General features: G+C 46.3%; 1 protein-coding gene across 1 annotated transcript in view; it reads left to right on the forward strand.

The window, feature by feature from the left end:
* Positions 1–6,232: 6,232 nt before the first annotated feature.
* Positions 6,233–12,836, forward strand: part of LOC146194177 (endothelin-converting enzyme 2-like) — a 300,553-nt gene continuing 293,949 nt past the window's right edge. The window contains exon 1 of the mRNA XM_084597281.1: positions 6,233–7,095. Coding sequence (XP_084453407.1) covers positions 6,439–7,095 — 657 coding nt within the window. The 5' untranslated portion in view covers positions 6,233–6,438. The remainder of the gene's footprint in view (positions 7,096–12,836) is intronic.

Below are 12,836 nucleotides of genomic sequence, written 5' to 3' on the forward strand. Positions count from 1 at the left end.
AGTTACCGACATTCTAGTGGAAATTAGGAAGAAATGGACATGGGCCGGACATGTAGTGCGAAGAGAGGATAACCGATGGTCGCTGAGGGTAACAAACTGGATTCCAAGGGAAGGAAAGCGTAGCCGGGGGCGGCAGAAAGTTAGATGGGCGGATTAAGAAGTTCGCAGGGGTGAAGCGGATGCAACTAGCACAGAACCGGGTTAAGTGGAGAAATATGGGAGAGGCCTTCGCCCTGCAATGGGTATAGTCAGGCTGATGATGATGAATCCCACAGACTTTCGGTAGAAGCAATGTTAGGTAACCCAAGGGCCGCCTTATACGCCAGCCTAATCATAGCGTCCACCTTGTTTTCCTCAGTCACGTCCATATTCATACAAGGCGTCGCATAAACTGTTCTACTGATCACGAATGCCTGTACCAAATGACTTGACTCCTTTTCCTGCAATCCTCTCTTTAGATTGGCGGTTCTTTCAGCGAGCCTCATGGCGGTGTTTACCGTATTCTTTAGCTTTCCTAAGGCCTCCTTATTTTTCCTGTTAGTCTGCAAATACATGTCTTGTTGTAGCGTATCCTCCTCCTCCAATTTTCTGTCTCTACCCCTGGTGACACAGAGTAATATCGCACCAAGTGGTGACACACAAGCGATCTGTATCTGAAGAATGGTGGCAGCTTAGATGGAGAAATGTTCATGTCAGGCCCCACAACAAAAAAACACTGAAATTGTGTGATTCAGCTACAGATTTTTTTTATCGCACTAGCAGCAAAGAAGCCAGAAGAGTCTGTCAGAAGAAGCTCTGATTTCAGCTTTTAGCGATTCAGGTACTACAACCACCTGTAATGCCAACTAGTGGCCAAAGGTGCACATAGTTTCCGTACCCACTTGCTTTTGAGTATGTACACATGATCGCTGCATGTTCTCAGCTTTATCTCTGCTTAGGAGGGTTTCCACAATCGTTAGCAACGATCTGCTGACACTGGCACACAAGCGAGTAGTTTTCACGTAGATAGGAACCTAGTGTATACTTGAGTGAAGGCTCTCCAGCTTATGATACAAACTATTTGTAAAAGTAAAAATAAATATGATTGTACAGGGATTTTGGGGAAACCAACAGGTTGCTTGTTTTGACGGATGTTTGGAAGAAATGACTAAGTGAAATGCTCATGTTCATAGGCCTCTTGTTTGTCCAACACGGGCATTGTGAAACTTCACTGGCTGAAGCTGCATTGGAATGAGGGCAACATCTACAGTGGTTTGCTTCCACCAGGAACAATGCTGTGAATCTGCTTCATAGCAGTGCTGGTGCTCCTCAAAGTGGCAGTCCTGTACAATGTAGACCAGCTGCCACAAATAAAGCGCCGGTACATCAATCAAGTGTGAAGCCCTCACAGCCACATTAGGCAGTATTTGCATGTAGCTTCCCGAGAAGAGTTCAATAAACAGATATTTAACCTTCGTGGCACACCAGCTCAAATTTTGTCACCCTCTGCAAACCATAAAAAGTTGACAAATGCACGAAATGAGTTCTATGAGCAAAAGAAGACCGGGCTTAAAAATAATGTTTCTAGCAATTTGGCAAAGTTACGAGAATGGCAAGCCTTCACAATGAACCACATAACACATTGGTTCCTGGTATTTGGCTTCACTGCATTTTATTGGTGTAGTCGGGAGAATAGGAATTTCCAACTCGCAACAACCACCCCATCTTGATACATCAAGGCAACTGCTGCAGACATACAACAGATCCGAAGGCATGTCGCCTAGCACACATTACAATAGATGCTGTCAAGAGAGTGCAAGAAGTGGCCGATTCCATGCCAAGTTACTTAAGACAATGCCATGTTTCGGACACCATCACATACAGAGAACTTTTGCTCAGATAACCACGGCTGTGTTACCCCCGCAAGGGTCAAGTGTCGTTGTATATGACAAACTCTTTAATCCATGCCAGGCCTGTTCACATATCAATCTGTTGCTTTAATTCTAAAGGATGAAAACTAGAGAGGCAAAAAATTGCAGTCACACATTTGTGCTTCTCCACCTCCCGCCACTGCAAATCATGCGTCAAAATCACTCTGAATGCTTTCCAAATAATAACATATCAGCAAATGCAAGGGTGACAATATTCCACAACAAGATTAAATACATTGCAAGCAAGGTATTTTAAACTTAACTAGGAGCACGCTCTAAACCAGTAGAAGGAGTGTGAGTATCCATTTGGTCACACCAGTTACAGCTCACTGCACTACTGAGGTAGCGGCGGAATCCAACTGGTGGAGGAAACTCGTACGTCGGCCCCGAGTATTCCTTGCCTCTGTAAATGTAAATAAATGAGAGTAATACAGCAATTACATTTAGTTTGCATAAATTCAGCAAACTCACTCACAGTAGAATTTGATTTGAGTAAAGCAAGTGAGAGTGCCTGCCGCAGAAGGAAAAAGGCAGTAATGAGACTGGCAGTCAATGCTAGCACAAATACAAATATTTAGCACACTTGCAAAACACTGAAATAGCAAACAAAGAGACTAAGTTAAATCATGTGTGCAGTAAGTGCGGAATATGCTGCGGCTTGCATGGAATTGTAATGAAGAGTGCTTATAGCAGCAACTGCCAAGCTCTTTGACAGGATTACGAGGTAGTACATGCAATGGTGTCTCACTCCCCTCAACAAAACGTACCACCTCAGGTTAATTATTGCTTTGTTTCCAAATAAGCTGTCAATGGCCTTGACAGCAGCTTGAAGCCAAGCACTGCCCACTATTTATGGAGGCATTGTTTCTGCTATCATTCCCAGTTTTCTCAAAGTGATGACGCTGTTGGAGCAGGCAAAAGATATATATTAGGGAACTCTGCGGTAGCGACATGCATCTGAAGTGTTAAATCTATATAAATAAGCTCAGCGAGTTCTACCAATGCAGTTATTTTGGTAGTAAAAGAGCAGATACTCTCATGGGCAAGAACCTATGATAGCCTAAGAGTCACCCTCATTGCTGCATGCACCGATGTGAGTACTCGACAGTGGAACGTGTGAGTATATAAGCACAATAAATTCGTGCGGGTATACGCCCGTATCTTGTAGCAAATTTATGCTGAGCAGTAGGCTCGTTTCACTCCGGGGCTCATTTCGCACTGGGCCAGTTTACATTTATACTATCTCTCAGCTAGCCAGCAACTCCCCTTCTTTAGCACTTCGTCGAAACTGTAAAGAAGCTGACCTCTTGCACTGCAGCACCACGTATGGGCCGCATAGATAAATACCTTACGACAGGAAACAAAATGTAGCGCACCAAGACAAGGACAGAGAAAGAAGACACACACAGCGCTAACTTCCAACTAATGTTTATTCAAGGAAGAAAGCATGGTTTTATACCACCGCGTATCACATGCGCCAAAGAACATGCGCTAGCAAGTCATGTCATTCAGATACGCAATCTCCTTTGGCAACAACGCGACAGAAGGGTTACTAATACAATCATCTTTCAAAAGAGTAATCCATTCAGCTTCAACTATTTCACGCGTTAACCGGTTTTTGTGCACTTTTAAAACCATACTTTTTTTCAGGAGAGGAATACATTTGCAAACACGGCAATGAGCCGACAAACCTTTACCACACCTGTTGCTGACATCCCGGCCATGCTCACGAAGCCTATCATTGAGGCATCTGCCCGTTTGACCAATATATTGCTTGCCACAGGATAGGGGTATTTGATAGACTACATTTTGGATGCAATTAACAAATTTTTCTTTATGTTTCTTTGTGCAGTCTATCACCTTCTTGGCTTCTGACGAAGTTTTAGTGCATAGCTGACTCAACTTATTCGGAGCCGAAAAAGCCACTCTAACTCCCGATCGCTGCGCAACTTTTTTCAGATTATGGGACAGCCTATGAATGTAAGGGATGACGGCAATTTTTCCTTTCTTACACGGGGCCCGTTGACTGACATCCGCTTTTTTCTGGCATACTTTCTTCAAAACGCCTTCGGCCACAAGAAGATGGGAAGGGTACCCGGCACATTCTAGACGCTTACACTGTTGTGAAAAACTGTCATGCATGAGGTGCGGGCAAGATTTCTTCAGAGAATTAACAAATGAAAGGCGAGCAATGGAACGTTTCACAAGTTTAGAGTGCGATGAATTGAAAGGTAACAATGGTTTTTCGCCACGAGGTTTAAACATCCAGCACGTCCGATCATGATGAAGTATGAAGTTAATATCTAGGAATTGAATACCACCTGTTTCAGGTAATTCAAATGTTAATTCTAGAGGTTTGAAATGGTTACGAAACAGCGCAAGGACATTAAAAGCGTCATCCATGAAGGAACCGTCATTTCTGTTAAGTACAATGAGGTAGTCGTCAACGTATCTAAAAATCCTAATAACATTGGTATCAGTTACTGTATCAGCAAAAGACCTGTCCAACCGGGCAAAAAATAAATCGCTTAGGATGGGGGCTATGCACGACCCAATGCAGATGCCTTGTTTCTGAAGGTATGGTTTTCCATCCAAAATTATGAAAGTCGAAGTCAGGTAAAATCGTAATAGTTCTAAAAATCCATTCACTGATATACCACAAGCATTTTGAAACCCTTCCGCTCCGGTTGCTTTTTAATCCCAGAGTTCGCCATAACTCGACTCGCTGACTCGACAGCGTCTACATGCTTTTAGACAAGCGGGTCAAGCGAGTTAACCTACCCCCTGCAAGCGAGTTAACGCGACCCGCTCCGTGGCTATTTTACTCGACCCGACTGGGTATACATGAGCCCGACAACTGGTTTTTTACTCGACAGGCTTACTCGACCCGACTCTGTCGAGTCCAAGGGCTTATGGGCCCAGCCACTCTATCTGCTGAAGCTGCGAGGAAGGCAATAAAACCTCCTGATCATAAACCAGCGCGTTCACGCTGGCGCACACCAACATGCCTGCTACTGCCCAAACAAACTAGGCCACAAACAAAATCTTAAAAAAAAAAAAAAAAAAAGCAAATTACAAACTTCCGTGACTGTCGACTCACCAATAGTTTCACATCATCTGTAAGTCGCCGCGTACGTCCCAATACCCCAGTGCACCCCGAAGACAACAGCAACCGGCGACCGATCGGTGCACAGCAGCAGGTATGCAACGGTTGTTTCAAGCGCGAAGAAACGGGATCGACGCCATTATGCAGTCTCCACATGCCTTCGCCCGGAGACTGTCGCGTGATTACGCCGCGTCAGTAATTGTGACTACCGCATAGCTGCACTGCCGTGTAAAAACTCGTTAAAAAAGCTGCAAGACGGTAGCAGAACGCCGACAAATGCTTCACCTAGAGCTCGCGGGCATGTACGAAACACCATCATTCGCGTACGACTCACCGTAGTCGGAGGCTGCAGACAGGCCAGGGACAGGACCGAAGGCTACGCTGTTGAATTTAGGGCAACAATCCACAAACTGAATCAGATTTTCACCGAATTTGCATCTATCGGGATGATGCCCCGCAAACTAAAACAAGCCGACGCATGAAAAGCGACCTAGGGCTCGCAAGGCGCGAGCACCCATTGCCCGAAAAGCGCGCCAGCTTTTGCTCGGGTGCGGTGGTTCGAAACGGGGTAATTGACATCTGGGTTTGAGGCTTATTTCCAGAAAAAAGCAAATACTAAAAGTTGTTTGACGTCACATCCGTCGAGAGAATCAACGCATCCTCCTTTCCACTTTGGTTCTGGGCACGCATGCGCAGTTTACGGAGCCGGCTCTCTGCAAGTTCAGGTTCGCCAGTTCAGGTATACGCGAACCTGTAGACGTCTACGTAGACGTCTACGAAGCAGTCTTCCTAGACGTCTAGAGCACTATTCATACTATCGCTAGAAACGGCGACGAGAAGCGGCAGACAAAACATAAAACAAGTTTTACGTCACGTCCGGCAAATTATTCCTCCTCTTAGCAAAAGGTAAAAGACTTGCGCAAAAAGTAGATGAAAAAGAATGAGACGTGACAACAAGACACGTCTCTTTCTTTTTCATCTACTTTTTGCGCAAGTCTTTTTCCTTTTGCTAATATGAACCAACTCGCCCAGAAGAAAGTACTTATTCCTCCTCGCTCCTTTCTGCTGGCGTATGCGCAGAAGCGACGGAGCATTCCAATAAAGAAGGTCTGGTATGCGCGCTCTTCCTCGAGACCGGCCGTGGTCGTACATGGAGTAAGAAAAAAAGATGTGTCTACTATTGTAGTATTGTATTTTGCTATTAGCGCCGCCCAGCGGACTACAGCACTACAGAGCAGACGAGTCGTTAGTGCGCTCACCAACAAGCGGCGCCACCAGGCAAAAGGAAAAAACAAAAACGGAAAAGCATCGCGGGGTCAGCGGCACCCCGGCAGTCAGGAGCCGGTTTTTGGTGTGCGCTTTGAAAAGTTGCACGGGTTGTTTTGGGCTGCGGCGGCGCGCAACAAGTGGGCCTCTGGCGACATGGACGACAAGAGTGAACCGCGAGAGAACGACAAGTGCATGGAGCCCGAGTCGGCGGCGCCTGCCGGCGGCATGTCCAAGCTCCGTGCCCAGGTGACCTCGGCCGTGGCCAACATCCCATCGCTGGTGATCGTGCTTCTGTGCGTGCTTCTGCTCGTCTTTTTCGTGATCATCGTCGCCCTCTCGGTCAAGGTGCACTCGGGCGCCGGGGGGCCCGAAGCGCGCTGCCTCACGGCGTCCTGTTTGCGCTCTGCGGGCCGCGTGTTGGAAGGCCTTGAGGTGGGCGCCGCCGCGCCCTGCGACGACCCGTACGCGTTCGCTTGCCGCCGCCGAGCTGGGGAAGACGCAGCGACGGCGTTGCAGCGCCAGTCGCACCACGCTGTACGGCACCTGGTAGACCTGGTGGACGGCGAACAGCAGTCAGCCGAGGCAAAGGCGAAGCGCTTCTACGAGACGTGTATGGAGCCGCGCAGCCTGAGCCAGGACGCACTGGCGCTACTTAACTACCGGCTGCGGCAGGTGGGCGGATGGGAGCTCATCAGTTCCTCCTCGTGGTCGCTGCAGAGCTGGGACCGCGACACGGCGCTCGAGAAGCTGCAAGTCGACCTCGGAGTGAGCCCCTTCTTCGAGCTGGGAGTCGCCGACCGCACTATCCGGGTGAGACGATTGACGCCGTCCTGTTTACGGCCTTGAAAGTGTGTGAGGAAAGGGGGGGGGGGGGGGGGGGGTGAGGCGACCCCATTTCTGGCCGCCGCCGAGGAGGGTAGACGGGCGTTTCAAAGGGTTTCGAAACAAGCTGGAAGTGAGTAAACGTCGAGTTGGATGCTGGAGTGCCTAACTGGGCTACAGGCTAGCATAAACTCCGAATACTTCTACCTGTAGTACGTACGCGCTCTCAGAGGGTACCAAGAACCGGCTGAGGAACAAGTGTAACGGCTAGAGGCATGATAGAACTTTTGCAGGCGTTGTAGTTTGGCTGGGAGGAAGAACCGTTATTCAATAGCTAGATTATTAAGGGGAGGTAAGAAATGTGGCCTTGCGGGTTGCAGAACTCGAGGGGAGTAGCAATCATTGCGAGCTTCGTCGAAATCGGTACCCGCGCTGTCAGAAACAAGTACATAAATTCACCAAGAGCACTGCCCCTTCATTCATTCATAAACCTTTATTCATGAGGATGACCTGAGGCCTAGAGGGGAAGGGGGTGGGTTAGGTGAGGTTGAGGGCGCCAGACTCCGACATGAAGTCTAGCAGGGCACTAAGCTTGCGCTTGGCGTTGGTATGGGGGGCTGTCCAGTCTTCGTAACTCTGAATGTGGTGAGCAGATGTGTAGCGTGCGCGGAGGCCAGCCGTGCCAGGACAGGTCCAGACCAAGTGCTGCAGGTCAACGGAGTCAGCAGGGCAGTTGGGGCAGCTGATCTTGGTTCGGCGCCATTGACTCAGGATGTCCGGTGTGTACGCTGCACCGGCTCGCGTCTTGTGAGTTAGAACTTGGGCTGGACGAGAGAGGCCGGAAGGGATCGGAGGGTTAATACCGGGGACAAGGTCCCGCAACAAACCCCTTCGCTCATGTTTAAGCCGTGTGATGACAGAGTCCGGTATGATGAAGGAGACGGGAGAACAGTAAGGGTGGTCCGAGTTGGACGGGCCCACATCAAGGCTATGCCGGCGGTCTTCCTCTAGCTGCGCGCCAGCGGCCTCGTGGGCCATTCTGTTCCCAGTTCCTTGTGCGTGATGTCCAGGTGTCCAATGAATTCGCACCGAGACTTGTGAGGTCTCTCGCAGGTATCGGCAGCGCTCTTTGATGCTGTGTTGTACTGAGGTCTTGTAAGAACGGGCTTGCAGCCCCAGCACGCATGTCCTATAGTTCTTCCTTTAGCCGTTGGGATATAAACAATTCCACCAGTGTGGCGCTTTTGTATCAGAAACCTCGCCTCAAACACACCGACCCACCATAAACTCGCAATCTGAGTTTGAGGTCGGGCGCTCAACCTAGAAAAAACATAAGGATATATTAAATTAAACCGCTAAACGTGAAAATGCACTTTGTCTGTGATCTCGTCACACATCAAGCCGAAGATGTAGTTTACTGCTAATTTTGTGCTACATGAAGCATATCGCCCCGGCTAAAAAAAAAAAAGAAAAAGAGAAAAAAAGTTTCTGCTGCAAGCCTGGGAAAATCGTTGACCCCCCTTTTTCTGGTTGCACGTGTGCCGCATACCCATGTGAATGACATTCGCAGGCGAATAGTTGGTGAAGCATAAGTGACGAGGGCGCAGTGCCCTGTGTCATCACACTGAATAACTGTTAAAAATTATCGCACCCAAGGACGGTTATAATGGCGGCAATCACGTATCATTCTGAAAAGAAAGTTTATGACTAGCAATTATATTAATAATAAACTAATTATCAAATCAGGGGGAGTAGCTTGATTTTGAAATGAATGCCCTCCTGCGGCTTAATTTCCCTCGAGATAATTGGTGATCGAACCGCTTTGCGAGTTACGTCGAATTTCGCCACAAAAGTACAAATGACGAGGCTGAACCAACGTATTCTGCGAAGTCGTTTACGCCAATGACTGTCGTCTAGTGGTTGCGCAATTATAGAAAAGACTGTCCGGGCAAGAGTCGCTAAATTCGGGAACACACGAAGATTCGCCTCAAAGCGCGCTCATCACAGCTTTGATGCGCTAAAAGCATCTTGTGAAAAAGAACATATTGCCGCCAACTATTGTCACCAAAAGCATCCTTTGTCTGTGCCGAGAGGAAATGCTTCCACTGTGTTTTGACATTCAATTGACTGTTCGACGTGCTGCTTTCGTCGCCGCCCAGTTGTTTTGGCTGTTCATCATCATTATTTATTATTCCCTTCCTATCATAAGGGGGAAAGGAAAAGAATACAAATATGCATAATATTGACAAATTTGGGGAAAAAACGTTAAGGGAACAAGAAAAGTCAGGCAACCGATACAGTGCGCACAAAATACAGATAACCATGTAGCAAGGCATAGCAAAATAACGATATATAGTAAAATCAACTATAGTAAACAAAAGTGGCAAAAAGATGAATTACAGAAAATTTGACGTTGACACAACAGTGCACGCAAATCGGATTGCTAATAATGGAGCGCAAGATGTATATGGCAGGTCGAAATGATCAGTAAGTAACTGCCTGGATTATACTCGGTAACAATGCTTTGTATGTTCCTCTATGGGAGGAAGGCGTTTGTGGAACCATGCAAACGTTGTATGCTACGGAAGTTAGATGAGCGGAAAGGAGCACGTAATGAGTTTTCTCGGAGTGCAGGAAAGTTGAAATATAATTTATGTAGAAGACGAGAGATGATTTCAAGTCAGTCACGCTGGGAAGTTATGAAGCGGTTCTGAATGGCTTCGAGAGAACCTGCTGGGGCTTCCATATTCTATTTTCATGGCCAGTGTTCTTCGGATGAATCCAGGTGTTCTGTAGGTGCTAGCACAAAGTTAATTTGTTCCTTATTTCAACACCGAGATACCTGTTTGTTAGTGATAATGCAGTGGAGTTTAGGGAGTACGGGAAGTGAATGTAATGGAGCGTTTACGTGATATGTGCATGAATTTACATTTTGAAATATTAAGCTGCACGAGCCAGTCGGAGCACCATTTCTGGATTTTATTGAGGTCGGCTTGTAAAAGTTCCTTGTCGGTATTATTGGAAATGCTGCGATAAACGACGCAATCATCCGCAAAAAGGCGGACGGATGACGAAATCCCATGTGGCAGGTCGTTGATAAAAACGAGGAAAAGAAGCGAGAACTCCGGAGATAACTTGAGCAGTTTCGGATGCATGACGGCCAATGGCGGTGAACTGTGCGGATCCAGGTTAAGATTAGAGGGTCGAGGGATAGGCATTCAAGTTTACACATGAGACGCTGGTGAGGGACGCGATCAAATGCTTTTGAGAAATCTAGGTAGATGACGTCTGTTTGAAGTAAAGAATCTAGATTTAGGTGAAGATCGGTAGTAAATTCGAAAAGTTGTGTTTCGCACGAGAAGCCTGCCCTGAAACCATGCTGCTTGGTGAAAAAGAAAGAGTTATGATCGAGGTGATTTGCAATATGGGAGTACAGAATAAAGTTTGCATGAGATGCATGTCAGTGAAATGGGACGATAATTCGAGGGGTCAGTACGGTCTTAAAAACTGGCACAACTTTGCTTGATTTCCAGTCATCTGGAATTTGACTGGTGTTGAGAGACTGGGCGAATATGAGTGGCAGGCTTTGGCTTGTGAGATGCTTAGTTCCCTTGAAAATCTTAGCAGGAATTTGTCAGGTCCGGGAGATGTAGACGGAAGGCTGGCAGCATAGGGTTACGCACAGGGTTATTCGTTTCCGGGTTTTATTTTTTTTTTTTTTCAAATTCGGGGGATAAAAATAGGGCGTTATTTTTCGACTTGCTAATTGGGGAGAAACTGAGTTTTCGTGAAAACACTCCGAAATTCGGGTTTGGTCGGGTTAAATTTAAAAACCAATAATTTATTCGATTTCTCGTAATCGATGCGTAACGATTAGGGATTTCATAATTGGGCGTCCTAATTATTACATTCCCTTGTTAGCATACATCCGAGAATTGTCACCATCACCTGGGGTCCATCATTTGTCATGAAACCGCTTCTGGAGTTTGTGGAGATTTTGGCGCAAAGTATTTAGGTAACACCTTTTTCTCTTTTACCGTGGAGAAATTGGCGTTGTAATAGGGGGATAATTACGTTTTACCCTCCGACCCACTGCTGGCCGTTCTCTTGGGAACAACAAACAACAACAGCTAGCAATAAAACACTCACCAGCAAGGGGAGGCCGGACAAGACGGGATGCTTCACCCGCGACTGCGGAGGAGACGTCCAGATAGCTGACGCGTAGCCCACGGTGCGCGAAGAAGCCTCGGAGCATAAGATGGTGCAGACAGGGGAACAATTCAGACGCTATGGGGAAAATGTCCTTATCGGTATTTAAAGGTGGTGTCGAACCAAAGTGTCATCTTGGTTGATTATGGTATACGACGCAGTTCAGATTTCATGTCATTTTTGTAGATTAGGAACAATAAAGGAGAGGAACACCTGATGTTACGCTAGATAGAGGAGTTGTAAACTGTACTTTTAACAAGTGCTCAACCCACGATAACAATTTTTGTGATACTCCGATGCTGGATAGTTTAAGCAATACATGATTATGTGAGACACGATCAAACGCTTTCGAGAAATCTAAAAAGATGTCTGATAATGGTCGTCCATGTACTGTAATAAATTGTGAGTAATCTGGGCTAGTTGTGTTTCACATGAAAGTATAGTTTTCGTAAACCTGAGGATAAAAGTAATTAATTGACCCATGATATGTTCAAGCAGCTTTGAGGGGACACTAGTAAGAGATCTGATTTGAAAATTGGTATTATGCGCGCTTCCGGCACGTCACCAGTGTGTTTTGTTTAGTCGACAGTGATGCTGAGTGATATGCATTTATTTATATTTATTTCATCGGTTATCAACGATTGAATTGTTGGTGGGAGTGAAAAGATAAGTGAAATCATTTAATAAGGAAGCCAGTTCAGTTTGGTTGGGTCGGGATTTATTTGATGCCGGAATTTGTTTGGCCTAGAACAAAGAATCTGCAAATTCATTTAGATATTGTTTTACACCTTAATGGTATCGGTCCCATTTTTTAAAGATTGTTACTTTCCTTTGCTGTCCTATAAAGACGTTTTTTACGGTTCAGAAGGCGTTATTAAACCAGGGATTACAAGAATAGTAGGAATGTATTGATTTTTCAAGTTCACCAATGTTTTTATACCACTCCCAGTTAGCATGAACCGTGCGGGACAAATAAGAACTTTCGAAAGTAGCGAAACATTCTGCAAGTTTGCTATTAATAATTTCCAAGTTCGAATCTGTGATTAGTTTCCTTGATGGTGACTTTTTTTCCATTGATAATGAGATGGTTATGTGAAGGAGGCTATGATCCCGGGTAGCAGATTTATACTTGATACATTATCGGAGGTTATGTGAAGGAGGCTATGATTCCGGGTAGCAGATTTATACTTGATACATTACCGGAGGTTGATGTGCGCAGGAGGTCTAATGTATTGTCACCTTTAGTGGGCCGTGATATCACCTGTTGAAGGTAATGATCCAGCTCTAGTTCGATGAATTGCCTCGATTGCACCTCTTGAGAGAAGAGACAAGTTGATATTGTCACGTAGTGGTGACGAGGTCGACGACACAAATGAAGGGTCGATGATTGCACTAAAGAAACTCTTTATTTGGGCTGACTTGCGCCCGCAAAAGAACTAAGCAACTCGGCGGCGGCGATAGGAACAAACGTGCTCGTCGATCGTCGAACAAAGAATAATGCTCGTCACACTCGGCAACGC

The sequence above is a fragment of the Amblyomma maculatum genome, chromosome 3, assembly GCF_055883805.1.
Source record: "Amblyomma maculatum isolate TAMU_Amacu chromosome 3, ASM5588380v1, whole genome shotgun sequence".
In the NCBI taxonomy this organism is placed as follows: Eukaryota; Metazoa; Arthropoda; class Arachnida; order Ixodida; family Ixodidae; genus Amblyomma; species Amblyomma maculatum.